At 57.5% G+C, this 27548-nt stretch overlaps 3 protein-coding genes across 5 annotated transcripts in view; 2 read left to right on the top strand and 1 right to left on the bottom strand.

The window, feature by feature from the left end:
- The first annotated feature begins 5144 nt into the window (after nt 1–5144).
- On the top strand, nt 5145–6586 carry LOC132575962 (adenylate kinase 8-like). Its single transcript, XM_060244651.1, has one exon. It carries the CDS (start codon nt 5147–5149, stop codon nt 6584–6586), a length of 1440 nt encoding a protein of 479 aa, XP_060100634.1. The 5' UTR covers nt 5145–5146.
- Nucleotides 6587–13543: 6957 nt separating this feature from the next.
- Nucleotides 13544–19852, top strand: PRRT4 (proline rich transmembrane protein 4). The gene is made up of 2 exons (XM_060244531.1): nt 13544–13571; nt 18183–19852. The coding sequence occupies exons 1-2, from the start codon at nt 13544–13546 to the stop codon at nt 19850–19852; spliced, it is 1698 nt and encodes a 565-aa protein (XP_060100514.1).
- Nucleotides 19853–25272: 5420 nt separating this feature from the next.
- The window catches only part of IMPDH1 (inosine monophosphate dehydrogenase 1), a 69934-nt gene continuing 67658 nt past the window's right edge, over nt 25273–27548 (bottom strand). For 2 of the 3 annotated variants that reach the window (XM_060246062.1, XM_060246061.1), the window contains exon 16: nt 25976–26098. In XM_060246062.1, the coding sequence (XP_060102045.1) occupies nt 25995–26098 (104 nt within the window). In that variant the 3' untranslated portion in view covers nt 25976–25994. Of the gene's footprint in view, nt 26099–27548 lie in introns of all 3 variants that reach the window. The other variant, XM_060246063.1, reaches the window with a different exon arrangement.

The following is a 27548-nucleotide window of genomic DNA, read 5'->3' as shown; positions in this document are numbered from 1 at the left end:
AGCTCTTGGAGGACTGGCTAAATCAGGGGTGTGTGGCCTAATATGCAAAGGAGCTCCTGCTAGAACTCCACCTCTGCTCTTGTCATTTGGGGGGGGGGCGGGGTGCCTCCTGCCAAGTAATTCTGTGTTCCTTCCCCCCACCCCAGCATAAAGTACAAGACTCTCACATCGGTTAACTCTAAGAAAGTTTATATTTTAATATTTTTAGTCTCTATAAATGCATAATATTCCTGAACCAGATGCCCTTTAGCAACTTCTGGGCAGGAGGGTTGCCAGTCTCCAGGGTGGGCCTGGAGATTCCCTGGAAGTACAGCTGATCCCCAGCTGATTGAGAGCAACTCCCCTGGAGAAGATGGCTGCCTTGGAGGGTGGGTCCCAGGGGAGCTGGAAGGGACCTCCAGAGTCATCTAGTCCAACCCCCTGCACAGTACAGGAAACTCACAAATAAAAAGGTAAAGCTGTGCAAGCACCAGTCGTTTTCGACTCTGGGGTGACGTTGCTTTCACATTTTCATGGCAGACTTTTTTTTTACGGGGTGATTTGCCATTGCCTTCCCCAGTCATCTACACTTTCCCCCCAGCAAGCTGGGGACTCAGTTCACTGACCTCAGAAGGATGGAAGGCTGAGTCAACCTGGAGCCAGCTACCTGAACCCAGCTTCTGCTGGGATTGAACTCAAGTCGTGACTGGGGAAGGCAATGGCAAACCACCCCGTAAAAAAGTCTGCCGTGAAAACGTTGTGAAAGCAACGTCACCCCAGAGTCGAAAACTCACAAATACCTCCCCTAAATTCGCAGGATCTTCATTGCTGTCAGATGGCCATCTAGACTCTGTTTAAAAACCTCCAAGGAAGGAGAGCCCACCACCTCCCGAGGAAGAAGCCTGTTCCACTGAGGAACCCCTCTAACAGTCAGGAAGTTCTTCCTAATGTTGTACCAGAAACTCTTTTGATTTAATTTCAACCCACTAGTTCTGGTCCTACCTTCTGGGGCCACAGAAAACAATTCCACACCCTCCTCTAGATGACAGCCCTTCAAGGACTTGAAGATGGTGATCCTATCACCTCTCAACTGCCTCCTCTCCAGGCTAAACATGCCCAGCTCCTTCAGCCTTTCCTCATAGGACTTGGTCTCCTCCATAGGATTCACCATCTTCGTCGCCCTCCTCTGGACCTGTTCCAGCTGGTCTAGATCCTTCTTAAAATGTGGTGCCCAAAACTTAACACAAGACTCCAGGTGAGATCTTACCAGAGCAGAGTAAAGCGATACCATCACATCACGTGATCTGGACACTACACTTCTGTTGATACAGCCCAAAATTGCATTTGCCTTTTTAGCCGCCGCATCACACTGTTGACTCAGAAGCTACTGGTAGAGAAGGTGCTCCTGGCCACTAGGACAGCCAGGCCCTCATCCTCTTGACCAGTCCTGAAAAAGCCAACATCTCCATCTAGGACAACTGGACTCGGTCCCTTAGCCTTCCCAGCTGGCATCACCTCTGTCTTGTCTGAACTCAGCTTCCATTTGTTCTGCCTTGGCTACCTGACCAGTGCAGTTTCTGCAAAGCGAAGTTCTGCCTCATCACTAACCTTTAGGTATCAGGTTTTGCCCAGAATCCGTCACAAGACTTCTTGAGTCAATGCAGGGGAGCTTTTAATGAAGAATCAGGTAGCAGACTCTTGTAGCACCTGCAAGCAAGACTACGTGTCTTGCCAGACTGACAAAAAGTGAAAGGTACAGTCCAAATATAGGTTACAGTTTAACGGCTCATCATTTCTCCCACCTAAAAGCCTCCTGCTCAAAAGTCTTTGAATTAGTTTCCGGACCCTGGTGTTGCTTTTCTCCAAGGTCGCATTCCAGCTTTGTAGACATCTTCCGTTGGTGACCTCTCTTCTGTTACCAGGGAGACAAGATTAGGCCCTGGCTGTCCACCGTGATTGACACTCTACTGTGGCCTCATTTGTTAACAACACTATTCTACCTAAATCCCTAAAAGAATATAGATGCAGGTTAGTAAATATTGATATTATAATACATAGATTAATACAGGCATGAATACATATGTATAAATACATATATGAACACACAAAACAATCAGTCTTCCCTCTAAGCTGAGTTAGTGTGAGCTCATTCACAGCTTTTTAGCCTCCGGCTCACACATTTTTGTCCTCGCTCAGGAAAAATGGCCCCAGAGCACACTAATGGACGCAGCAGCTCACAGCTTTAATGCCAGGAACTCACAAAGCAGAATTTTTGCTCACAAGACTCCACAACTTAGATGGAATATTGAAAACAATATATAAATGGATATGTGAATATGTTTTAGATAATTGACCACTCATCGGCAATGATTATACTATTAGGAAAATCAACAAACTGTTTCTGGACCACAAAATTTAAAAGAAATCCTTTTTAGGGACTTGTTCTTGACATTTGGGGTTGTTTCAGAAAGTGAACGAGCTGGTGGGTGAGGGTGATGGGGGGGGGGCGGGAATCTGAACTTTCACAGGCTTCTGACAAGGCAACTCCCCAATGACTCTTGAGAACACTTAGCAGTCCAAGCATAAAAGGAATCCGGCCTCATCAGTCTTCTGCAGTTCTTTGGAAAGTGAACCAATCTGCTGATAACAGGCCTGGTTGACATCACCTCTCCAAAGATGCCCGAATAAACTCCAAAGTCATGGGATACGAGGGCGGGTTCTTTTGTGGATTAAAAAATGGCTAAATGAGAGGAAGCAAATGGCAAAATGTATGGGCAGTTCTCCCAATGTAGGGAAGTATGCAGCGGGGTCCCAAAAGGATCGGTATTGGGGCTGGTGTTATTTCATTTGTTCATAAACGATCCGGAATTTAGGGTGAGCAGCCAAGTTTGCAGGTGACAAAGAATTCTGCACATTGATGAAAATCAAGCTGCAGCCTTTGGAGCATCAAAATCAGAGTCTCTTTGGTGCGCCTGGACTCAGATCGTGCTCTGGTACTGCAGACCAAGCCAGGTGCCCACCTGAAATTATTTCTACGTTTAAAGGCAGTCAGTGCCAAGAAGAAAAGGCCTTTGTCTCTGTGACTGGTTTGCTGGCCCTCTACGGATACCGGTTGAGCAATGCATGAGACAGGATGCTGGACTAGAAGACCTTCGCTGGTCTGATCCTGCTAGGCTCTTCTGATGTTCTTCTAGGGGAAGGCCTCAGCCTCTCTGCTCTGTTGCTTGCCCTCCAGAGGAACTGGTTGGCCACTGTGTGAGACAGGAGGCTGGACTAGATGGACCCTCCCTGGTCTGACCCAGCAGGGCTCTTCTGATGTTCTTCTAGGGGAAGGCTTCAGCCTCTCTGCTCTGTTGCTTGCCCTCCAGAGGAACTGGTTGGCCACTGTGTGAGACAGGAGGTTGGACTAGATGGACCCTCCCTGGTCTGACCCAGCAGGGCTCTTCTGATGTTCTTCTCGGGGAAGGCCTCAGCCTCCATGCCCTGTTGCTTGCCCTCCAGAGGAACTGGTTGTCCACTGTGTGAGACAGGAGGCTGGACTAGATGGACCCTCCCTGGTCTGACCCAGCAGGGCTCTTCTGAGGTTCTTCTCAGGGGAAAGCCTCAGCCTCTGTGCCGTGTTGAAGAAGAAGTCTGAAGGGTGTCCAGACTGTCTCAAACTGAAGGATGTCTAGGCTGCCTGAGCTACATGGGACTCCCCTTGCTGTTCAGGCCTTCCATGGTGGTGTCAGGTGTCCAGCTTCCTCTTGAGCGTCTTCATCTGACAAGGAGGAGGAGGAGGCGGTCTGCACAACACACAGGAAGGCTGTACTTGAAGCTGCCTTCATCTGAACCAGACCCTCTGGGTCCACCAAGGTCAGCCTTGTCTAGGCTTGCCAATCCCCAGTTCCCAGCGGGAGTTCTTCCGCTTTCCCAGGCTCCTTCCCGCCCCCAGTCACCTGGTCGGTGGGTGGGAAGCCCCGCCCCCAAAGCCACCATGTGATTTTTTTCCCCACCGCAGGCTCCAGCCTCCAATTGGAAAGGCTTCCTCTTGGGATGGTGTGTCTGTGTTGCTGTGAAGAAGTTGGCAGCAACTCATGAGTAGAGAGGCCAATCCCCTGCTTCAGACTCGCCAGAAACGGGGGGCGAGGCCGGGGGGAGGGAAACGTCTGCTGAGCATTTCATTATTTTCTATGTGGAGATCAATTCTCATAGGGTATAATGGGAAATTGATCTGGAGGTTGCGGAGGCTCTGGGGGAGCTGTTGTTTGAGGTAGAGGCACCAAATTTTCAGTATAGCATCTAGTGCCTCTCCCCAAAGTACCTGCCAAGTTTCAAAACAATTGGACCAGGGGGTCCAATTCTATGAGCCCCAAAAGAAGGTGCCCCTATCCTTCATTATTTCCTGTAGAAGGAAGACATTTAAAAAGGTGTGCAGTCCCTTTAAATGTGATGGCCAGAACTCTCTTGGAGTTCAATTATGCTTGTCACACCCTTGTTCCTGGCTCCGCCCCAATGTCTCCTGGCTCCACCCCCAAAGTCCCCAGATATTTCTTGAATTGGACTTGGCAACCCTCGCCTTGTCTCCTCAGAGTGGCAGTGTCTCTCCTGGACCTCAGGCAGAGGTCTTTCCCCCTCACCTCCTGCCTGGTCCTTTTTAACTGGAGATTCTGGGGATTGAACCTGGGACTTCCTGCAGGCCAAGCTGAGGTTCTTCCACTGAGCCACAGTCCCTCTCTTGCACGGTGGCCCGTGGCCCTGTGTGAAACAATGGTGATGTTAGGAGTGTGTGGTCTAATATACAGATGAGTTCCTGCTGGGCCTTTTCTCCCCAAAAAGCCCTGTGTGAAACAATGGCAATGTTAGGAGTGCGTGGTCTAATATGCACATGAGGTCCTGCTGGGCTTTTTCTCCCCAAAAAAGCCCTGGTTAGCAGAATTTGGGAGCCAAATTGTTCAGCTGTCAGCCACCTCTGCTGGGGCCTTCAGCATTCTGCTAATGGACTGACCATTCTATGATAAGAGGTTAGAGCTCTGGATGAGGCTAGTGGTGTGTGTGTGTGTGTGTGTGTGCATTGATTCCGCAAGCTGCTTCCAAGGACTGTGACATCACCATGAGCTGCTCGGGAACCTTGGAATGTGAGTTCCAGTTCAGGGTCTGGCTCCGGCGGGCAGAGGGTTAGGGAGAGATGGATGCCACCAACAAGCCCCACCAGATCCCTCCGGAGATGGCGCTGTATGCCGAGAAGCACCGGATCTTTGAGCTCATGCAGAGCCTCATGGAAGCTCTCCTCATCTACCGCCCTGAGGACCCCGTGGACTTCATGATTGGGCACCTGCGGAAGAACAATGCCGACGTGCCCAGGGTCTTTGTGGTGGGGCCCCCGGCTTCCGGCAAGACCACCATCTCCCGCTGGATCTGCAAGCACCTGAGCGCCACCTACGTTTGCCCCCAGGATCTCGTCCACAACCAGAAGCTCAAGAAGTCCCAGGAGGTGCTCTCCTGCCTGGCCCAGCAGGAGGCGATCCCGGATGAGCTGTGGGTCTCCCTCCTGGAGGAGCGCCTGTCTGACGAGGAGTGCATGAGCCTGGGCTGGGTGGTGGACGGCTTCCCCGAGACGAGGGACCAGGCCCTGCAGCTGCAGGAGAAGGGCATCGCCCCACGACACGTCATTGTGCTCCATGCGCCAGACACCGTCCTGGTGGAAAGGAACCTGGGCAAGCTCCTGGACCCCTTCACGAAGGAAGTCTACCACTCTACTTTCGACTGGCCAGTCGACTTCATGGTGCAGAGGCGCCTGGTGGTCCCGGAAGGCATCTCGGAGCAAGTCACCGCCAGTCGGCTTCTGGAGAGTCACCGCAACATCCCCGGCGTCATCCAGGCTTACGCAAAGAACCACAAGGCCATCAATGCTGACCAGCCCTGCGTGGACGTCTTTGCCCAGGCCCTGAGCTTTGTGCAGAGCCGCCCGGCCTCCAAGGCCCCCTTTCTGCCCCGCGTCCTTCTCCTGGGCCCGCCCGGCAGCGGCAAGCACCTCCAGGCGGCTCTGCTGGCCCAGAAATATGGGCTGGTCAACCTCCGCCTGGGGGACCTGCTGCGGGAGAAGGTGGTCGAGCGCACCCCGCTGAGCGAGCTCATCAAGCCCTTCTTCAACAGCAGCTACCCGGTGAGTGACAACATCGTCCTGAGTGTGCTGAAGGAGCGGCTGAACCGGCAGGACTGCCTGAGCTGCGGCTGGGTGCTCCATGGCTTCCCCCGCGACGTCGACCAGGCCTCCCTCATGAAGCACACCGGCTTCGAGCCCAACCGGGTCTTCTTCCTCAACTTGCCCACGGAGGTGGCCCTGCAGCGCCTCTGCCAGTGGGCCACAGACCCGGTCGCGGGGGAGAGGTACCACAGCATCTTCAAGCCACCCATCAACGCCGAGGTGAACCAGCGCCTCCGCCAGAACCCAAAGAACCGGCCCGAGAAGGTGGAGGTGAAGGCAGACTATTACCACCAGCAAGCGAGGGAGCTGGAGGACTTCTACGAAGACGGCATCGCCCTCAACGCTGACCAAGACCCCTACACCATCTTTGAGCACATCGAGAGCTACCTGGTCAAGCCCTTGCCAGTCACCAGGCGGTGAGCCTGCCTGGGCCCCGCAAGCTGGTCCTGCTGCGTGATCAGAGGACGCCCGGAAGGAAGGAGCGTGGGGAGGGTGTGTGTGGGGGGGGGTGCAGAGCTTTTGCAGAGTTGAGAGAATAATAAAAGGCTGGGTTTCCACCTGGGGTCTGCTGCTGCCTTCCTTCTTTCCTTCCATCACTAGGGATTCCTGTCCAGGGGCTAACTCCCCCCCCCACCAAGAGATCGCATTCCGGCCCCAAGGCTGCCTCAAAGTGGTTCTCCCTACTGGAGAAGCCCAAGTACCGCAGAACTAGAGAAGCCATGTTGGATCAGGCCAGTGATCCATCCAGTCCAACACTCTGTGCCCCCCTCTCGGCTTGGCTTCGCGAACGAAGATTTAAGAAGGGTGCAATAGTCCACGTTTGCTGCAGGCTCGCTGGTGGCTGACAAGACCAATGTGGGACAGGCAGGTCCGGCCACAGCGGCTGCAGGGACTGTGCACTGTGCAGCGGCCACAGTGCCACACAGTGGCCAAACCCCCCCCAGGTGCCTTCAGGAGGTCCATCAGTGGGGCCAGGACACTAGCAGCCCTCCCACTGTTGCCCCCCCGCAAGCACCAAGAATACAGAGCCTCACTGCCCCAGACATAAGAACATAAGAGAAGCCATGTTGGATCAGGCCAACGGCCCATCCAGTGCAACACTGTGTCACATAAGAACATAAGAGAAGCCATGATGGATCGGGCCAGTGGCCCATCCAGTCCAACACTCTGTGTCACATAAGAGAAGCCATGTTGGATCAGGCCAACGGCCCATCCAATGCAACACTCTGTGTCACATAAGAACATAAGAGAAGCCCTGTTGGGTCAGGCCAGTGGCCCATCCAGTCCAACACTCTGTGTCACATAAGAGAAGCCCTGTTGGATCAGGCCAATGGCCCATCCAGTCCAACTCTCTGTATCATATAAGAACATAAGAGAAGCCATGTTGGATCAGGCCAACGGCCCATCCAGTCCAATACTCTGCGTCACACAGTGGCCAAAACAACCCCAGGTGCCATCAGTGGGGCCATGACACCATAAGCCCTCCCACTGTTGCCCCTCCCAAGCACCAAGAATACAGAGCATCGCTTGCCCCAGACAGAGTTCCAACAATACGCTGTGGCTAAGAGCCACTGATGGACCTCTGCTCCATATGTTGATCCAATCCCCTCTTGAAGCTGGCTATGCTTGCAGCTACTACTACCTCCTGTGGCAGTGAATTCCATCTATGCACTGAGCGTGAAAGCTGGAAGGGATCTTGAAGGAGATTTTTAAATCCTTGGAGATTTTTCAACAGAGGCTAGATGGCCCATCTGACAGTAATGAGGATCCTGTGAATTTAGGGGGAGGTATTTGTGAGTTTCTTGCATTGTGCAGGGGGTTGGACTAGAGGTCCCTTCTAAAGACAGGTTGCTTACCTGTAACTGTAGATCTTCGAGTGGTCATCTGTGCAGTCACACTTGTGGGATACTGCGCCTGCGCGGGTCCCCGATCGGTATCTGTAAGAAAGCCCGGGAAAGATTTCCGCGGACGGCGCCACTGGGCATGCGCCAGCGCCCCACTGCGCACGCCCAACGGCGCCACCGCGGCAATCCCACCAGTTCCTTCTTGACCGCTGAAAGCCCCTAAGGAAGGGAGACCGTCAGCAGTGGGGAAGGAGGGTGGGTAGTGTGACTGCACAGATGACCACTCGAAGATCTACAGTTACAGGTAAGCAACCTGTCTATCTTCTTCGTGGTCTCTGTGCATCACACTTGTGGGAGATTAGCAAGCAAGGCATACCTGGAGGTGGGAAGACGGTCAACCGGAGATGACAGATTGTAGCACCGCCGTCCCCAACCGGGTTCTCTGCTGAGCATGCACGTCCAACGCATAGTGCTTCATGAAAGCATGCGGGGAAGACCAGGTAGCAGCTTTGCAGACATCAGCCAAAGACACGCCCTTCAGGAACGCCACCGATGTCGCCATCGCTCGTGTGGAGTGGCCACGCACGGGACCAGGCAGTGGCCTCTTTGCTAGGAGGTAGCAGAGCTTGATGGTCTCGGTCAACCACTTCGAGAATCTCTGTGAAGAAATCCTGTCGCCCAGTCTGGGCGCAGTGTATGAAACGAATAACTGCTGGTCCCTGCGAAAGGACTTGGATCGGCTTAGGTAAAAAAGCAGGGCACGCCTAACGTCCAGGGAGTGCAGCCTCCGCTCCTCGTCCGAGGAGGGGTTCGGGAAGAAGGCGGGTAGCCACACTTCCAGATTGAGGTGGAATTGGGAGGGCACCTTAGGGAGGAAGTTGATATCAGGGGCCAGGGAGACGCCAGACTCTCTAAAGGCTAGGTAGGGGTAGTCACAACGCATCGCCGTGAGTTCCCCTACACGGCGCATGGAGGTGATGGCCACTAAGAAAGCAGTCTTCCAGGACAGAAGCTGCAGGGAACATGAGGCCATGGGTTCGAAGGGACGCCTGGTTAGTCTATCTAGGACTAGCGACAGGTCCCACGGAGAGGTGGGGAGCTTGGATGGTGGATGCAGCCTGAATAGTCCCTTCATGAACTTCTTGGACTGGGGGTGGGCGAAGACAGAGTACCCGCCCACAGGTTCGTGAAAAGCAGAAATGGCTGCCAGGTAGACCTTAATGGAGGAAAACACTAAGCCTGCGTCTACTAGGGACAGCAGAAAGTCAAAGACTGCCGGCAGGCCTGCCTCCCTAGGTGCGACTGGCCGATCAGCCATGAAGTCCGAGAACCTCTTCCACTTCCTGTCATAGGATGCTCTGGTGGAGGGCTTCCTACTGTTTAACAGGACCTCCTGGACCCTGCCCGAGAACTCTAAGGATCTATGTGCCACGCTGTCAGTTTCAGGTGTGGCACGTTGTGGTGTAGCACCAGCCCCCGTTGGGACGACAGGAGGTCTGGTTCCGCTGGGAAGTGGTAGAAGTTCCCCCCCGACAGGGTCAGTAGGGAGGCGAACCAGTTTTGGCGGGGCCACCAAGGTGTCACCAGTATGCAGCGTGGCTTCTCCCCCGCTAACTTGTTTATTACCCTGGTCAGCAGAGGGAGGGGAGGGAACAGATAGAGGAAACGGCCCTCCCACGGGATGAGGAGCCCGTCCCCCAGGGATGCGGGGTCCGCACCCCCTCTGGAGCAGAACATGGGGCACTTCTTGTTGTCTGCCGTGGCAAAGGCATCCAGCTGTGGGTATCCCCAGAGCTGGAAGACTGGCTGTAGGAATCGCCACTGAAGTTCCCACTCGTGTGGGGAGGCTCCCCCCCTGCTCAAGGAGTCCGCTTGAATGTTGAGGACCCCTGGAAGGTGTGCGGCCTTCACGAAGACGTCGTGCTGGATGCATTCCGTCCACAAGTCTATCGCCAAAGCACAGAGGCGGCGGGACACTGTCCCACCCTGCCTGTTGATGTACGCCAGAGCGGTGGTGTTGTCTGTGAGTAGTGCCACCGTCCTCCCTATCAGCTTTGGGCGGAAGGAACGAAGGGCAAAGTGAACCGCTAGCAGTTCTAGGTAGTTTATATGGTGCACTGCCAGCTTGGGAGGCCACGGGCCCCCCACACACAGGCCTTCCATGTGGGCGCCCCAGCCCCACTGGGAGGCATCCGTGGTGATGGTCACTGAGGGCGGTGGGAGGTGGAAAGGAGCTCCCTGGCAGATATTGTCTCTGGACTCCCACCACTGGAGCGATTGGAGCGTCGTAGGAGGAATAGTGAACCTCTTTCGAGGTGAGTCTTTGTCGGGGCGAAACTGACGAAGAAACCATAGCTGTAAGTCTCTCATCCTCAGTTTCGCGTAAAGAAGCACGCTTGTCGTTGCCGCCATCAGCCCCAGCATCCGCTGAAGCTGCTTTGCTGTGCCCCAGCCCTGGCTCCGGAGCAGCTGCACTGAATTGGTGATGTCCTCTGCCCTCTGGGCGGGGAGAAATGCTCGATGGAGGTTTGTGTCCAGCACCGCCCCTATGAACTGCACTGTCCTTGATGGAGTGAGCTTTGATTTTTCCCGATTGACCTGCAGACCCAGGGCATCGAGGAGTTGCAGTGTGGTTGCGATGTGGGTGGATAGACTTTCCCTTGAATTGGCTACCAGGAGCCAGTCGTCTATGTATGGGAAGACTATCACCCCCTGCAGCCGCAGGTAGGCGGCCACGACACTCATCATCTTTGTGAACACCCTGGGTGCCGTGGAGAGCCCGAAGGGTAGTGCTGTGAACTGGAAGTGTTGTGGGCCTATGGCAAACCTGAGGAACCTTCTGAACTCCGGGTGGATGCTGATGTGAAAGTAAGCGTCCTTTAGGTCTAGGGTGGCCATCCAATCCCCTTGGTTGATGAGGGGCAAGATGGACTGCAGTGTGGACATTCTGAATTTTCGATACAGGATGAACTTGTTCAGGCTCCGGAGGTCCATGATGGGTCTTAGTCCCCCATCCCTCTTTGGGACTAGGAAGTAGCGGGAATAGAACCCACCTGTTCTGTCCTCCGAAGGTATTTCCTCTATGGCTTGTTTCTGTAGGAGGGTATCCACCTCCGCCAGCAGAGGTGGGGATGGGGGGGTGGTGATCACCACTGACCGGGTTGGGATTTGAGCAAAGTCTATTTTGTAGCCCTCTTGAATGATGGAAAGGACCCACCTGTCTGAGGAGACCAGCTCCCAGGCAGGCAGGAAAGGGCGCAGACGGGTAGTGGGCTGGGTGGTGGCAACGAAGCGTGGTGCAGGAAAGTCAAAGCCCCTGCTTGGGGGGGCGGGTGCCCTTGGGCTTGCCTGATGGCTGGGCAGTGTAGCGGCCTCTGTTGTTCCCCGAGTAAGCCTGCTTGTCGGGCTGTGGAGGGCGTGGTCGCCACTGTTGGTCCGAGGATGGCTTATGTGAGGTTTTTCTCGACCAGGACCTGCTCCACTGTCGGGCTCTGGGTTGTCTGGGAAGTGGCTGCACCCCAAGGCTCCTGGAGATCTTGAGGTTCTTGTCCAGTTCCTGCAGTGCGTTATCAGTGGTGGAACTAAAGAGTCCGTCCCCTTCGAATGGCAGATCTTCGATGAGCGCCCTGGTGTCTTGTTGTAGGGCGGTCGATCTCAGCCAGGAGTGCCTGCGGATGGAAACGGCCGACATGATTGCCGAGGCCGAGACGTCCACTAGATGCTTGGCCGCCGTTAGTTGTTGCTTTGCGACCTTCTGGCCCTCGTGCAGCAGTGCCTTGGCAGTGGTCTTCTTGTCATCCGGTAGGAAAGACAGGAGGGGTGACAGTTGCTCCCACAAGGCGTATTGGTACCTGGCCATACAAGCCGTATAGTTCGATACCTTGGCACCGAGGGACCCCGCCGAATAGATCTTCCTCCCCATGGCATCGAGTTTCTTCCCCTCCTTGTCGGGGGGGGGGGTAGAGTGCACCTTGCGTGACCTGGAGGAGGAGGAGACGATGGCCGAGTTTGGTTTAGGGTGTGTGAACAAAAATTCTGCCCCCGCCTCCTGGACCTTGTACATGTGGTCCAGTTTCCTTGAGGACACCGGTGCCGAAGACGGTTTCTTCCACGGGTCCTTGAGCGCTTGGAGCATGACTTTGGTCATAGGGAGAGAGACGGCTGGAGACGTGTCCCGCTGGACGATGTCAAAAACGCTATCATCCACTGTTGGCTTGGGTTGAGAGATGGGCAGGGAGATGGCCGCTGCCATTCTCTTGACCATTTCCGCATAGGAACGTAGGTCCTCAGAGGGCGAGACCGGGAGATCTTCCGACGTGTTGGGATCCGGTGAGGGCTCCCAGGATCTCTCCTCGTCACTCTCCGACCCCGACGGCGAGGACTCTCCTCGGCCCGAGCGCTCCGATAGGCGCGGTGATGGCTCCCTTCGCGGCGACCGCGTCGGTGTCGGTGTTCGGCGCGGGGGCTCCGTCGGTGTGACTCGTTTGTCGTGGGGAATCGGGGCCGATCCCTGAGGTTGCTTGGACCGGTGCGATGTCCTGGAGAACGAGGATAGCTCAGATCGATGCTCCCAGTCCGGGTGGTCGAGTGGCTGGTGCCAGTGATACTGGGGGCAGCAGGAGTACGTCGATTGCCACCGATGGTGATCCCAGTGCGGCATCGTTGGGTAATGGCGTGGCTCGGCTGGAGGCTCCCTTGGTCTCACTCGCTTGGGGGCCGCAGGCGTTGTCACGTCGACCGGTGGTAGTGACTCGACGTCCAATGCCGAATCGAAACTCCGCCGGCGAGATGCCACCGATGGAGACCGACAGGTTAGGTCGATCTCCGCGTCGTGTGTTGAGGTCTGTAGCCGACGGTCGCTGGGCCCAGGCGTCGGTGAGTTGCGATGCCGATGCGCGCTAGCCCGTGGAGTTGGGGGACTGCGCGGTCGATGGCCGCTAGCCCTTGGCGTTGGAGGGCTGCGTTGCCTTCTCGCGCTAACCCCTGGAGTGGCGGGGGTGCGGAGAGGAGAGGGAGGAACCTTTTTCAGTGGTTCGGTGCCGCTCAGAGCCGACACGTCGGGGGAAGGCAGAGGAGAGCGTGGTCGTTTTCGCTTCTCCTTGCTCTTCGCCTTCTTGGAGGATTCACGTCCCGGATCCTCTCTTCGTTTCTTCTGAGGCCGCTCGACCGACTCGTCGGGGGCCCGTTTTGCCGACTGTTGCTCCTTCTGTGGGGCATCGACCTGGGCCGCGTCGGCCGATGGGGCCTTCGGAGTTTGGGCGGTAGCCATTTTCGGTACCGATGCCGAGGACGACGCCGATTGAATCGGAGGACGAAGTGCCGAGGCCGTTAGCGCGGCCGAGAGTCTAGCCGCCCTGTTCTTTCTGGTCTGCTTCGAAAAGCGGAGGCAGTGCGGGCAGGCTTCCACGCTGTGTCCCTCGCCGAGGCAGAGCAGACACAGAGAATGGCCGTCGGGGGGGGCGATTTTCTTCCCGCAGGCCTGGCACCTCTTAAAGAACCCCCAACGGCTGTCCATAGACAGCGGTCACTGGGGATGAGCTCTCAGAGTCCTCTGAGAGGAGGTAAGAAGAAAACTAGGGGCGAGAGGGGGGGGAAGTCCCGGAGGACAAAACGACCCCGCCGCGGCCCGCACCCAAACAACAACGCACTTTTTTTTTTTTTTTTTTACTAACTAACTACAGAACTAACTAACTACTACACTACAGAAAACAATAAACAGGCTAATATTTACAGGAGGCTCAGGGAAAAAGGGTAGAAAAAAACCCAAAGCTCACCGACCGGGAACACGAGGAAAAACGAAGCTCTTCGCGCAGCGGTCAGAAAGGAACTGGTGGGATTGCCGCGGTGGCGCCGTTGGGCGTGCGCAGTGGGGCGCTGGCGCATGCCCAGTGGCGCCGTCCGCGGAAATCTTTCCCGGGCTTTCTTACAGATACCGATCGGGGACCCGCGCAGGCGCAGTATCCCACAAGTGTGATGCACAGAGACCATGAAGAAGATCTCTATGATTCTATGACCTGACCAGAGGCACACCGGCCTTGGTCCTGCAGACTCTCTAGTCCCGAAGGCTCATGCCACTGAGGGATTCATCTGCCATGAATGTGTCTAATTCCCCCCTTAAGTGGCCATCATCACTGTGTCACATGGCAGTGAGTTCCACAGGCTACTGACAAATGTGTGCAGAAGAGCTTCTTTTTTTCTCCCTCTGGACCATCACCCAGTTTGGAGGATCCTCCGGGAGCCCACATCCCCTGGGGCTCTCTCCATCTGGTGGAATCCTGAGTAGATGGATTGAGAAGGGCTTAGCCCCGCTTAGGGTTATGCCAATGGTGTCCTCTGCGTGCTCAGCCACATCGCCGCCCACTCTCCGATTCCAGATACTTCATGAACAAAATAAATAGCATCAGTCCCAATGCTTATCCACTGCTTACTCCCCCCACGACACAGAATCAGAGAATCATAGAGTTGGAAGGGACCTCCATCCAATTGCAGAGCAACAAATCCTCAGTCCTCAAAATAGAGAAACTTCTCAATTCATTAATCCAAAACTTGGGTTCACTCCCTAAGTTTTGGATTTGTAAACTGAGAAGTTTTTCTGTTTTAAGGGCTGAGAATCTGTCGCTCCACAATTGGACAACATTTTGTATTTACTAAATTGTGAGAATTTATTTCCAATGTACTGACATTGTGCTTTCTTTGGAGCCCAGTTGCTGTTTTCTGGTTAACCCTTACTGTGCTGCCACTTTAATTGTCAACCTTTCCCTGTCTGCAGCTTCTTTAGGGGAAGGTGAGAGCCAGTTTGGTGTAGTAGTTAAGTGCGCGGACTCTTATCTGGGAGAACCGGGTTTGATTCCCCACTCCCCCACTTGCACCTGCTGGAATGGCCTTGGGGCAGCCATAGCTCTGGCAGAGGTTGTCCTTGAAAGGGCAGCTGCTGGGTGAGCCCTCTCCAGCCCCACCCACCTCACAGGGTGTCTGTTGTGGGGGAGGAAGGGAAAGGAGATTGTGAGCCGCTCTGAGACTCTTCGGAGTGGAGGGAGGGATATAAATCCAATATCTTCATCTACCTCGCAGGGTGTCTGTTGTGGGGGAGGAAGGGAAAGGAGATTGTGAGCTGCTCTGAGACTCTTCGGAGTGGAAGGCGGGATATAAATCCAATATCTTCATCTACCTCGCAGGGTGTCTGTTGTGGGGGAGGAAGGGAAAGAAGATTGTGAGCCGCTCTGAGACTCTTTGGAGTGGAGGGCGGGATATAAACCCAATATTTTCATCTTCACTTTCTCATTCCAGCTACTCAGCAATCCGGTAGCAAAATGCTGTCTACCTGGTTAGATCCAGCCTAAGGTCTCCTAATGCCCCGCTAGGGTTGCCAACTCCACCTTGGGAAGTTCCTGGAGATTTGGGGGCGCAGCCCAAGGGATGCTGGGTTTGGGGAATCTCAGCAGGGGGCGCAGTGCCTTTGGCTGGAGAGCAGTGGGGATTCGGGGGGATCTCTAGGCCCCACCAGAAGACGGGTGGCCCTAAATGGCCCAGCCGGAAGAGGCAGGAGAGAACGAGGCAGTCAGAGTGGCGCGCCGTGCCTGGTCTGCTCTGTGTGTGTGTGTGGGGGGGGGGGAGTCTGACCCTTTGCCGACCTTGACCCCATTCGAGTTGGGGATCGTTATCCATGATCAGTTGAAGCAAAATGGGAAGGGGACACTCCTCGCCAGACTGATTTGCCGCAGGAATCCAGATGGAGGCGCATCAGTTCAGTTGCCTTGGCAACAGTTCAGGCATCCTCCCCTCCCCTCCTCAACCAATGAGGGGTCGTTGCTGGAGCACCAGCCAGTTCCGCTCAGTTCTGCTCACCAGCTGCAAGCAGGAAAGGCGGCTTTTGACAGGCTGCTTTGGTTTTTTGCAAGCAGAAAGTCTAGTCTAGAGAAATGGCCAGCATTGCTTGCATGAATGCCTGCTCTCCCACAGCCCCATGGGAGTCCCCGCTCCCCCCTTCCCCCAATGGACTGGCCCTCTCTGCGGAATACTCAGCTGCCCATCGCTCCCCCCACGGTCAGTGAGGTCACTGATTGCAAACAGCTGGAAAAACCCCAACCCCCTGAGAGCCAGATTGGTGTAGTGGTGAAGTGCACAGACTCTTATCTGGAAGAACTGGGTTTGATTCCCCACTCCTCCACCTGCACCTACTGGAATGGCCTTGGGTCAGCCGTGGCTCTCGTATCTGGGAAAACTCGGTTTGATTCCCCACTCCTCCACTTGCAGCTGCTGGAATGGCCTTGGGTCAGCCAGAGCTCTCTTATCTGGGAGAACCGGCTTTGATTCTCCGCTTCTCCACCTGCAGCTGCTGGAATGGCCTTGGGTCAGCCAGAGCTCTCTTATCTGGGAGAACCGGGTTTGATTCCCCCCTCCTTCACTTGCACCTGATGGAATGGCCTTGGGTCAGCCAGAGCTCTCTTATCTGGGAGAACCGGGTTTCATTCCCCCCTCCTCCACTTGCACCTGCTGGAATGGCCTTGGGTCAGCCAGAGGTCTCTTATCTGGGAGAACTGGGTTTGATTCACCTCTCCTTCACTTCCAGCTGCTGGAATGGCCTTGGGTCAGCCAGAGGTCTCTTTTCTGGGAGAACTGGGTTTGATTCCCCCCTCCTCCACTTGCAGCTGCTGGAATGGCCTTGGGTCAGCCAGAGCTCTCTTATCTGGGAGAACCAGGTTTGATTTCCCACTCCTCCACTTGCACCTGCTGGAATGGCCTTGGGTCAGTCATGGCTCTGTTATCTGGGAGAACTGGGTTTGATTTCCCCCCTCCTAAACTTGCAGCTGCTGGAATGGCCTTGGGTCAGCCAGAGATCTCTTATCTGGGAGAACCGGGTTTGATTCCCCCCTCCTTCACTTGCAGCTGCTGGAATGGCCTTGGGTCAGCCAGAGCTCTCTTATCTGGGAGAACCGGGTTTGATTCCCCACTCCTCCACTTGCACCTGCTGGAATGGCCTTGGGTCAGCCATGGCTCTGTTATCTGGGAGAACTGGGTTTGGTTCCCCCCTCCTCCACTTGCAGCTGCTGGAATGGCCTTAGGTTAGCCAGAGCTCCCTTATCTGGTAAAATCGGGTTTGATTCCCCACTCCTCTACTTGCACCTGCTGGAATGGCCTTGGGTCAGCCAGAGCTCTCTTATCTAGCAGAACTGGATTTGATTCCCCACTCCTCCGCTTGCAGCTGCTGGAATGGCCTTGGGTCAGCCATAGTCGTTAAGTGTGCGGACTCTTATCTTGGAGAACCGGGGTTGATTCCCCCATCCTTCACTTGCACCTGCTGGAATGGCCTTGGGTCAGCCAGAGCTCTCTTATCTGGGAGCTTCCTATAAAACATCAGGAAAGGTACTTGGGATAAAGGAAAGCAAAGTTAGCTTTTTAGCGTGGCTGTCTCCCTCTTATCTGCTGCGTGGCGACTTTGCAAGTCTTTCTTGGCTGGCTTCTTGTTCTCCGAGAACTTTGAGACAGGCGGACAGGCGAAGAAATCTCCTTGCATAGGAGATCCAAGGAGTTTCACACGAAGGCGCCAACTGACCAAAGCGCCTTTACATTTTCCCCTGGGCTTCAAAGAGGCAGAACCTAATTGGGTTTTTAAGCTGCAATAGCTCTTTTAGGTAAACAACAACAGCTACCTCTATAGTGTCTGAAATGTAATTAACTTGAATTCCAACACGAGGTCTTCCCCATCCCCTCCTGCCTGGTCCTGATCACTGGAGATGCTGGCAGGGACCGAACCCGGGACCTTCTGCACGCCCCGGCAGATATTCTGTCGCAGAGCCGAGGCCCCTCCCCCAAGGGAGCTGCCTTCCGCTGCATGAACCTCGCGGTCGGTTAAGGTCAGCCTGGCGGCGGCTCTCAAATGTCCCAGGCAGAAAAGGGTCTTCCCCACGATCACCTGGTGCCTTCTGCACTGGACGTCTCAGTGCCGCCTGGGGGCATGCAAATGCATCGTGTAAAAAAAACAAACCCCAGAAGGAGGCAAATGGGGTGACTTTTCCAGAAAGGAGACTGGAGCAGGTTCTTGGAATGAGCTCCCCAAAGGCGCATCGCAAAGGGGAGGGGGCGGCGGGGGGGGGGGGAGAGCCAGGAGCGGTGCAGGCCGGACGGAGCTAACGGAAGGTTTCCTCCCCCCCTCCCCTCTTGTCTCCCTGCAGGCCCGGAGTCCAGCAGCCCGGCAGCCTCGCCCGGCAGCGGGGGTGCCTTCGTGGCCCTGCCCGGCTGCCCGCCCGACCGCCCCGAGGAGGAGTGCGCCTCCCCGCTGCCTGCGCCCGGCGCCCCCGGCCTCTCCTCGCTGCTCGTGCCCGGCCTGCCCCTCCCGGTGCCGCTGCAGGCGGACTGGCACGGCGCGCGGGCGGCCTGGGGCCCGGCCTGGGAAGCGCACGTCTACGGGGCCGGCGCCCTCTTCGCGCTGCAAGCCCTCCTCGCCCTGCTGGGCCTCGCCGCCCTGCCCTGCCGCTGCCCGCCCGACGGCCGCCTCTTGGCGCCGCTGCAGCTCCTGCTGGCCGGGGCCGGCGCGGCGAGGGCCCTGCCGCTGCTTGTGCTGGGCGAGGAGGTCTGCGGGCGCCCGGGCCCTTGGCCCCCCCTGGCCGCGTGGCTGCTCCACGAACTGCCGCTGCCCTGCCTGACGTCGGCGCTGGCCCTGGCCTGGCTCCTGCTGCTGCCGCGCCGCCCTCCCGCCGCCTGGCTGGCCGCTCTGCTGCCCGCCTTGCACTTCGCCGCCGCCGCGGGCGCCGTCCTGGCCGCCCAGCGGCTCCCCCAACTCGCCCCCTTCCTGCTACTGGCCGCGCGGGGCCTCTTCGCCCTCCTGGCCGCCCCCCTCGCCGCCGCCCTCCTGGCCCGGGCCTCCTGCTGCTGCCGCTGCCCCCGCCGGGCCAAGGGCGCCACCGCCACCTGCCCTCCCCGCCCGGCCGCCCGCTGGCGCCGCGCCGCCGCCCTCCCCGCAGCCCTCGCCGGCCTCCTGAGCGCCGCGCTGCACGGCTACGGCCTCCTGCACGCCTTGGGCTACGGCCTGCGCGCCCCGCTCCTCGGGCCCTGGGCCTGGTGGGCGCTGCAGCTGGCCGGGCGGCTGGGCGAGGCGGGCGTGGGCCTCCCCCTGGCCGCCGTGGGCCTCCCCCTCCCCGCCGCGCCCTCCTCCTCCTCCTGCCGCTGCTGCGCCGAGCGGGTGGCCGCCAAGGCCCAGCAGAGCCTGCCCCGCCACTGCCCCTGGGCCCTGGCACAAGCCCCCGACGGCAAGCCCCCCCCCGGCGAGGAGGCCCGCGGCCCCGCCCACCACCTGCCCCTCGGCGCCCTCCGCGCCCCCTCCCTCCTCGACGCCGACCCCACCGCCGACTTCCGGCCGCCCTCGCCCATCGACTTGCGGCGCAGCATAGACGAGGCGCTCTGCAGCTGCGAGGGCCTCTTCCTCGCCGACGCCCCGACGGGGCCCCCCTCCTCGGCCGCCAGCACCCTCTCGCTACGCCTCGCCCCCGCGCCCTCCGACGACGACGGGGACAGCCCCCTCTGCCGCGCCGCCTCCTGCGTCCAGCTGCTGCCCTCCGTGCCCACCGCCCCCGCCTCGCCCCAGCCCTGCGCCGCCAGCAGCGGCTCCACCGACGCCTCCTCCCTGGCGCTCACCCCCAGCCCCACCCGGGCCCGCTCCCCGCCGCCCCCCGGCCGGCAGTACTGGGCCCGGCCCCCCGCCTCCCTGGAGTCTCTGGCCTCGCTCGGGGGGCGGCAGCGCGGCGGCGGCGGGGGGACAGAGGCCGCGCTCCTGCAGCAGGAGTTCCTCGACGTCTGCCGCCAGATCGACGCGCTCAGTCTCGCCAGCGACACCATCGACTTGTAGCCCGGCGGCTCTGCGAGGCGGGGGACGCGATCCCGGTGGGGCGCCTAGAGGGCCTCTCCTCGCAGCCCTATAGGGCAGCTACCCCCCAAACTGCAACAGGGTCTTGGGGGGGAGGGGTGTGTGGCTTTTTTTGTCCTGCCCCAGCGGCACCACTGTGGCCATGCACCAAGGACTCCCCGCCTCCCCCCGCCCCTCCAGCAGAGTGGCTCCCGCAACCCCCATCCCGCTGGGGAGAGGGGGTCTTCATGCTGCCCCATACCTCCCCCCCCATTCCCCTCCTGGACTTCTCCGCCTCGGGACTTGCGTGTCTCTCCCTTCCTGCCCCCGGACTGCCCGAAGGAGAATTTCCCTTGGTGTCGTGGAATGGACTGCAAACGCGGGGGGGGGGGGAGGGAGGGGGCGTGTGTGCGTGTGTGTCCTCCCCCCCCCCAGCCGCGCCAAGCCCCGGGGGGGGCAAGGCGAGGTGCAGAGTTTTAACCCTTAACTTATCAATAAAGAGACTTTTCCGTAGCGCCCGTTGTGGCCTCCCTCCGGCGGGGGGTGGGGGTGGGGGGTGCTCTGGGACGCGCCTCTTTGCCTTCCGCGGGGGGCTCCCGGGTGGGGCGCGTCAACTTCGCCGGGGAGGGATGGAAGCGAGCAAGCGCGAGAACCTTTGGCCTGGGCGCCCCCAACCCTCCAGCGCTGCCGGAGCTGCAGGCCAGGTGCCGGCCACACCCGGCCTGGGGGGTCGCTGACGCAGAGGACAGGTGGGCAGTCCTTGAGCGGCCTCCCTCCCCAGGGTAGCGGGGGGGTGGGAGGGCCCTGGGGGCCAGCCACGCCCTCTCCTCCGCCCCCCCCGGTCGCCAGCCAAAGCGGGGAGTCCAGCCGGGCCTCTCTGAGCCCACGGTCAATTCTGGAGCGGAGCTTTGGCCGGGCGGCGGCGGCGGGACTCCGGCTGCTTCCTGTTGCTTCGGGCCGGCAGGGCTGTGGTGCGGGGCCAATGGGAGGGATGGAAGCCGCTGTGGGCGAAAGGTGGGGAGGGGAGGCTGTAAAGGGGGAGGGCCGGAGGAGGGGAAGCCCCGCCCAGCAGCGCATCTGCTGGAAGGGGCTCTCCCGGGACGCCGGCCCCGAGGGCTCCGCGGTGCAGCCAGCCCGCGCCCGCACTGGGTCCCGGAAAGAGGAGGCCGCCTGCCTGGCCAGCCCCGGCCAGCCCCCACCCGCCGCGGCCTCCCTCCCTCCCTTCTGCCCCTGCCCGGTGCGCTGCGGGCAACGACGGTGCTGCTGGGCTGGCAACTGGGCGCGGAGCGGGCGCAGCAGGTGAGCCCGGGCGGGGCAGGGCGGGGGGCCTCTCCAGCAGTCCCGGGCTGGCCCGCTGCCCCCGCCGCACGCCCTGGCGGAGATGCCCTCCACAGCCCAGCCTGCCACTGGCTCCACTCGCCTTCCGCTCCAGCTGGAGCAAGCAGAGGGGGAGGGGGGCGATCCGAGGGGAGGGGAGCAGGGCAGAGGGTGTGTGTGTGTGTGTGGGGGGTCTCTGGAGGGCGGGAGGAAGCCGGGAGGAGGCTCTCGCATCTTCAAGCGACTGTCTGGGGAACGGGAGCAGATTGAGGGGAGGGGGAACTCCGGAGGAAGCCCACCTGGGGGCAAAAGAGGGGACGGGCCTCTGCCACCCCGGGCTCCTCGAGAACTCAGCAGCCCACTGGCGACCCACCGCCAAGATGCCAGCCAGGGGGCGAAGGTCACGCCCAGGGGACCGAACGATCTGCAGGGGGGCGGGGGCGGGGCAGAAACTCCTCTCTTGTGCTCTCGGGCTGCCCGTCCGCCTTGAGTCTCAGCCGGAAAGGGAGCGGGCAAGAAACCAAATCAATATAGACTCGATTGGCACACCGAGGCCGAGCCAAACCGGCAGAGGGGAAAGCAGCACAGCGGCTGCAAGCAAAGGCCTGCCCCCCTCCACCACTTGAAAGCGAAGCCCTGTGGCCAAAACCCCCACCCCACCCCACCCCGGTGTCACCAGGAAGTCCACCAGCAGGGCCGGAGCTCTAGAAAGCCTCCCGTTATTGCCCTGCACGCGTCCAGAAGACAGAGCCTGTAGCCACTGAAGGACCTCTGCTGCAGGTGTGGATCCCGCCCCCTCTTGAAGCTGCCTATGGTCAGAGCTGCCTGTAGCAGCGAATCCCACGTGTGAAGCACCCAAGAAGGACCTCCTTTGACCTGTTCTAAACTTTGTTGTTGTTCAGCCGCCCAGTCGAGTCCGACTCTTTGCGACCCCCTGGACCAAGTCAGGCCAGGCCCTCCCGTCTTCCACCATCCTCCGAAGTCTGCTCAAATTTGTGTTTGTGACATCAGGAATGCTGTCCAGCCATCTTATCTTCCGCCGTCCCCTTCTGCTTTTGCCTTGTCTTTCCCAGCATCAGGGTCTTCTCCAGCGAGTGCTCCCTTCTCATTGGGTGGCCAAAGGATTGGAGCTTCACCTGCCGCTCATTCATTTCATGGAGTGCCCACAAGTTTTGTTTTAATTATGTGCATGAGCAGGTGAGTGTCCCCCTGGAAGTCAGGGCAGCTGCTGGTGCCTGAGCCCTACTGGGGGCCTGGAGCGGATTCAGAGAGGTGCCCGAGTAAAGCCTGCCTGTTCCTCTGGTATTCCCAGGAGGTCTCCCAGCCAGGTACTTTGCCAGTCAGCCCTGCTTGGCTTGCCTGGGCTGGGCTATAGTCCACACGCTGTCCTCTTGTGAGGAAGGGAGGGAAGTCCTGCTTCCTTTAGCTTCTCCATCCCGTGCATGATTTTGTAAGCCTCTCTCATGTCACCCCGCAGTCATCGTTTCTCCAAGCTAAAGAGCCCCAAACGGTTTAACCTTTCTTCCTAGGGAAAGTGTTCCAAACCTTTAATCATTCCAGTTGCCCTTTTTGCACTTTTCCCAATGCTATAATATCCTTTTTGAGGTGCGGTGACCAGAATTGCACACAGTATTCCAAATGAGACCGCACCATCGATTTATACAGGGGCATTATGATATTGATTTATTTTCAATTCCCTTCCTTCCTAATGAGTCCGCTTGCAGAGAGGGCGGGATATAAGCTTAATGTAATAAATAAATAATTCCCAGCATGGCATTGGCCTTTTTTATTGCAATCGCACACTGTCTTGACATTTTCAGTGAGTTATCTACCACGACCCCAAGATCTCTCTCTTGGTCAGTCTCTGGCAGTTCACACCCCATCAACTTGTATTTGTAGCTGGGATTCTTGGCCCCAGTGTGCATTACTTTGCACTTGGCCACATTGAACCGCATCTGCCACGTTGACGCCCACTCACCCAGCCTCAACAGATCCCCTTGGAGTTCCTCACAATCCTCTCTGGTTCTCACCACTCTGAACAATTTAGTGTCATCTGTAAACTTGGCCGCTTCACTGCTTACTCCCAACTCCAAATCATTAATGAACAAGTTAAAGAGCATGGGACCCAGTACTGAACCCTGCATCACCCCACTGCTTACCACCCTCCATTCCGAAAATTGCCCATTTATACTCACTCTCTGCTTCCTATTAATTAGCCAGTTTTTGATCCACAAGAGGACCTGTCCTACTTAGGAACCTTTGATGAGGAACTTTATCCAAAGCTTTCTGGAAGTCAAGGTAAACAACATCTATTGGGTCCCCTTTGTCCACCCCCTCAAAGAACAGGTTAGTGAGACAAGATCTTCTCTTACAGAACCCTTGCTGAGTCTTCAATAGCTTTTGTCCATCGATGTGCCTACTAAATTCTCTCCAATAATGGTTTCCAGCAGGGCCTTTTTTGTAGTAAAAGCCCAGCAGAAACTCATTGGCATAGGTCAGGAGTGGCCAACGGTAGCTCTCCAGTTGTTTTTGGCCTACAACTCCCATCAGCCCCAGCCATTGGTCATGCTGGATGAGGCTGATGGGAGTTGTAGGCAAAAAAACATCTGGAGAGCTACCGTTGGCCACCCCTGGCATAGGTCATACTGGCAGACATCACCATTGTTTCACACAGGGCTTTTTTGTAGAAAAAGCCCAGCAGGAACCTATTCGCATATTAGGCCATACCTCCTGACACCAAGCCAGGTGAAACTGTGTCCTTGCTAAAAGAGAAAGCCCTTGTTTCCTCCAACTTTCCCAGTATTGAAGTCAGGCTGATTGGTCTGTAATTTCCTGGATCTCCTCTGGAACTTTTTAAAGATGGGGGTGACATTAGCTACCTTCCAGTCCTCAGGAACCTAAGCAGATTTTAATGAAAGATTACATATTTTTGTCAGGAGACCCACAAGTTCACCTTTGAGTTCTTTCAGAACTCTTGGATGTATGCCATCTGGGTCTGACTTATCAGTTTTTAAATTGTCTATCAGTTGCAGGACCTCCTCTCTCGTTACCTCAATCTGACTCAGGTCTTTCAACACCCCTCCCGAAATCAACGGTTCTGGTGCGGGCAAATACTTCTCATCATCCACAGTGAAGATGGAAGCAAAAAAGGCATTCAGCTTCTCACCCATTTCCCTATCCTCCTTCAGTAATCCTTTTACCCCTTGGTCATCCAAGGGCTCCACTGCATCTCTGCCCCGTTTCCTGCTTCTAATGTATTTGAAGAATTTTTTGTTAATCTTTGTTTTTTGCAATGTGCTCCTCATAGTCCTTTTTTGCCTGCCTGATCACAGACTTGCGTTTTATTTGCCACAGCCTGTGTTCCCTTTTATTAACCTCACTTGTACTAGCTTTCCACTGTTTAAAGGAATTGTTCTTACCTTTTACAGCTTCCTTTACTTTGTTTGTAACCCTGCAGGCCTTTTTCTATATCTATTTGTGCCTTTCCTGACTTGTGGTATATATATTTTATCTGCGCTTCTAGGATTGTAGTTTTAAATAGTTTCCAAGCTTCCCCAAGGGGTTTCATCCTATTTGCCTCTCTTTTCAGTTTCCTCTTCACAGTTCTCAGAAAGTTGAAAGAGTATTCAGGAAGCGGGGACCCCTAGCCCCTCCTCTTGTGCTGATGTCCCCTCCCCACCCAAAACAAAAGGACAGTGATCTTGGTGTGCTGCAGGGAGGGGCTTTGGAAGCCAATGCCCTTCCCCAGCATAGAGGAAGTGCCCTGGCAGCTGAAGAGGGCAACTGAGGAGGCCGAGTTTGGGCCAGAAGAAAGGAGCAAGTGGTCCACCAGGGCCCCCACTTCATGGTTCTTCCTTGCCTCCAATTTTAATCAAGAACATGATTCAGGGGGAGGGGGCTGCAGCTTCCAGCTCTGCTCCTGGCACTGTTGGGAGCTCACTTTGGCCTTTGCCCTGCCCCATTTCTGCCATCCCAGGATGGAAGATGGAGGGTGCCCTTGCCTCCTGGTGCTGGCAGGGAGAGGGGGTCACAGTGCTTTTTTTGGGGGGGGGGGCTGCCCTGACCCTTAGCCAGCAGCAACAGAAGGGGATCTACTCCAAGCCAGGTAGAGATGCTCTGGATCTTTATTCTGTAATAATAATACACAGGGACACGACATTGGATCCCGTCATGCGCAGAAAGTGCAGCCCTGGAGGCGGGGGCGGGAGGGAGATGCTGACCCGACACCAGAAAAACACGGCACAGCCCTGGCAGTTTGCAGCAAGAGTTTGGGCTCCCCCCCCCCCAAATCCCAAATGGCGTGTGTGTGTGTGTGTGTGTGGCAGCTGCTGCTGGAGGGCAGGAATGGTGTCCAGAAGGAGTCTGACTTGGGGGGCGGGGAACCACCCAGCATCCAAGGCTGCTTTGCCAGGGGAAGGAGAGACCCCCCCCCCCATTGCAGCAGCCCAGCACCAGAAGCCAAGAGCCCAGCTGATTTGGAGGCCCCCCCGCCCCCCTCTCTCACATTGCTAGGAAGTGAAAAGGGAGCCCCCCCAATCCACCACAGGATCCAGCCCTCTTCCACGCCCACCCAGGGGGCCTCAGGAGAGGCGTGAGGGCTGGGGGGGGGCTAGGATGATGAGCCCACCTGGCTGCCCCCCTCCCCAAGGGAAAGCAGGGGGGCTGGGTTCACACTACGCCTCCCCAACCCCCCCCCCAGACACCCAGGCAAGGTCCGAGTGGGTGGTGTCCGTGAGAGAGAGCGAGGGGGGCCACGCCGTAGTGCAAGTCTGTTCTCACAGCAGGGCCCAGCCGGACCTCCACGCTGGGGCGGGGGGGGGCAGGGAGCTCAGCTGCGGGGGCAACCGGCAGCGGCGAGAGGGGCAGGGACGTTGGGCGTAGCTCGCTGGCTGCTGCTCCGGGGGGCCTCTTCAGTACAGCCGCTTCTCATATCTGGGGAGGGGGAGAAGGAGAGAGAGGAGAGCAGGGTCAGAGCAGGGGGCGAGTTCAAGCCAGCCCCTCCAGCGAACTCCCTGGCAAACGTCCATCCTTCTCTCCAGCCCCTGAGCCAGGCTGGCTCTGCTCCTGGCACTGTGGGGAGCTCCCTTTGGCCTTTGCCCTGCCCCATTTCTGCCATTAAACCCAGGCTTCCAAAATGGCCGCTGGAGATCTCTCGGCCCGCTGGCCCCACATTCCACACCAGGGAAGCTAAACCTGCCTTCAGCAAGACCTCCCTTTGCTAATCCCCGGTCCCCTCCCCGGCCTTAAACACTGGCAAAGGCTAATTCCCCCCCCAGGTCCTGTCTTGGAGGAGAACTCTGGCATTGGGGCAGCTCTGGACCCAGAAAGCATGGCCCCGCCCTCCCTGTGGCCTTCTCTGGGCCAGAACAGGAACCAGAGAACCAGCAGCAGGCCAAGAGCAATCCCTCAGTCCCACCCTCAGAAGGAAAAGAAGCCAAGGAGGGTGTTGGGCAGCCAGGACCCTGGAGCCCCCTCCCCTGCTCCCGCACTTCTCATCCCCCTTCCCCTCCCGTCTACTGCCCTCGCCAGGGTAGAAGGGCTGAGGAGATCTGCACCTAGAGCTACAAGTGCTCCCGTCCCACCCAGCTCCTGTACACCCACCTGGGTTCTTTGGGCCAAAGGCCCCAGTGCCACCATCTCCTCCCCCCAGAAACAGAGTCCGTGCTAGAAGGACACAGAGACGCCTCCGCTCCCCCCTCCCCCCCCCCCACAGAGGCTCATGCCAGAGAGTTCCAGTGGCCCCAAACAGGCTCCCTCTGGACCGAGAAGCCCCGGTTACGAAACGGAGTCTTATCAATACAAACACAAATGCGGAAATCCCATGCTGAGAAGTAGAAGGTTCCATTTCCACAGCCAATCCCAGATTTCTTCGTGGGGCTTTGGCAGCTATGGGTATTGTAGGGAGAGACAACTTTGCCACCAAAATCATAAAATCCACCCTCAGATTCTTACTTCCTCACACAGAGTGCGATTAAAATGGGGACGCCACTGCCAAAGGATGCCTCGATGGCCAGAATCAAGGAGGAAGAGATCTCTCAGGGGCCACTAGCCAGGGTGACTGGGGGGGACCTCCACATTCAGAGGCAGTCAACAGCAAGGGAAGGCCTCGGCCTCTCTCTGCCCTGTTGCTGGCCCTCCAGAGGAACTGGGTGGCCCCTGTGTGAGGCAGGAGGCTGGACTACATGGACCCTCACTGGTCTGATCCAGCAGGGCTCTTCTGATGTCCTTCTCAGGGGAAGGCCTCGGCCTCTCTGGCCTGTTGCTGGCCCTCCAGAGGAACTGGGTGGCCCCTGTGTGAGGCAGGAGGCTGGACTACATGGACCCTCACTGGTCTGACCCAGCAGGGCTCTTCTGATCTTCGCAGGGAAAGGCCTCAGCCTCT

The sequence above is a fragment of the Heteronotia binoei genome, chromosome 8 (assembly GCF_032191835.1).
Source record: "Heteronotia binoei isolate CCM8104 ecotype False Entrance Well chromosome 8, APGP_CSIRO_Hbin_v1, whole genome shotgun sequence".
In the NCBI taxonomy this organism is placed as follows: Eukaryota; Metazoa; Chordata; class Lepidosauria; order Squamata; family Gekkonidae; genus Heteronotia; species Heteronotia binoei.
The sequence above is the reverse complement of the archived record's forward strand: the minus strand, read 5'-3'. Positions and strand labels throughout refer to the sequence as shown.

Coding starts and splice junctions, on each gene's coding strand:
- LOC132575962 (XM_060244651.1), top strand. CDS start 5,147: ATGGATGCCACCAACAAGCCCCACCAGATCCCTCCGGAGATGGCGCTG.
- PRRT4 (XM_060244531.1), top strand. CDS start 13,544: ATGAGCTCTCAGAGTCCTCTGAGAGGAG. Junction 13,572..18,182: donor TCAGAGTCCTCTGAGAGGAG/GTAAGAAGAAAA, acceptor GTCTCCCTGCAG/GCCCGGAGTCCAGCAGCCCG.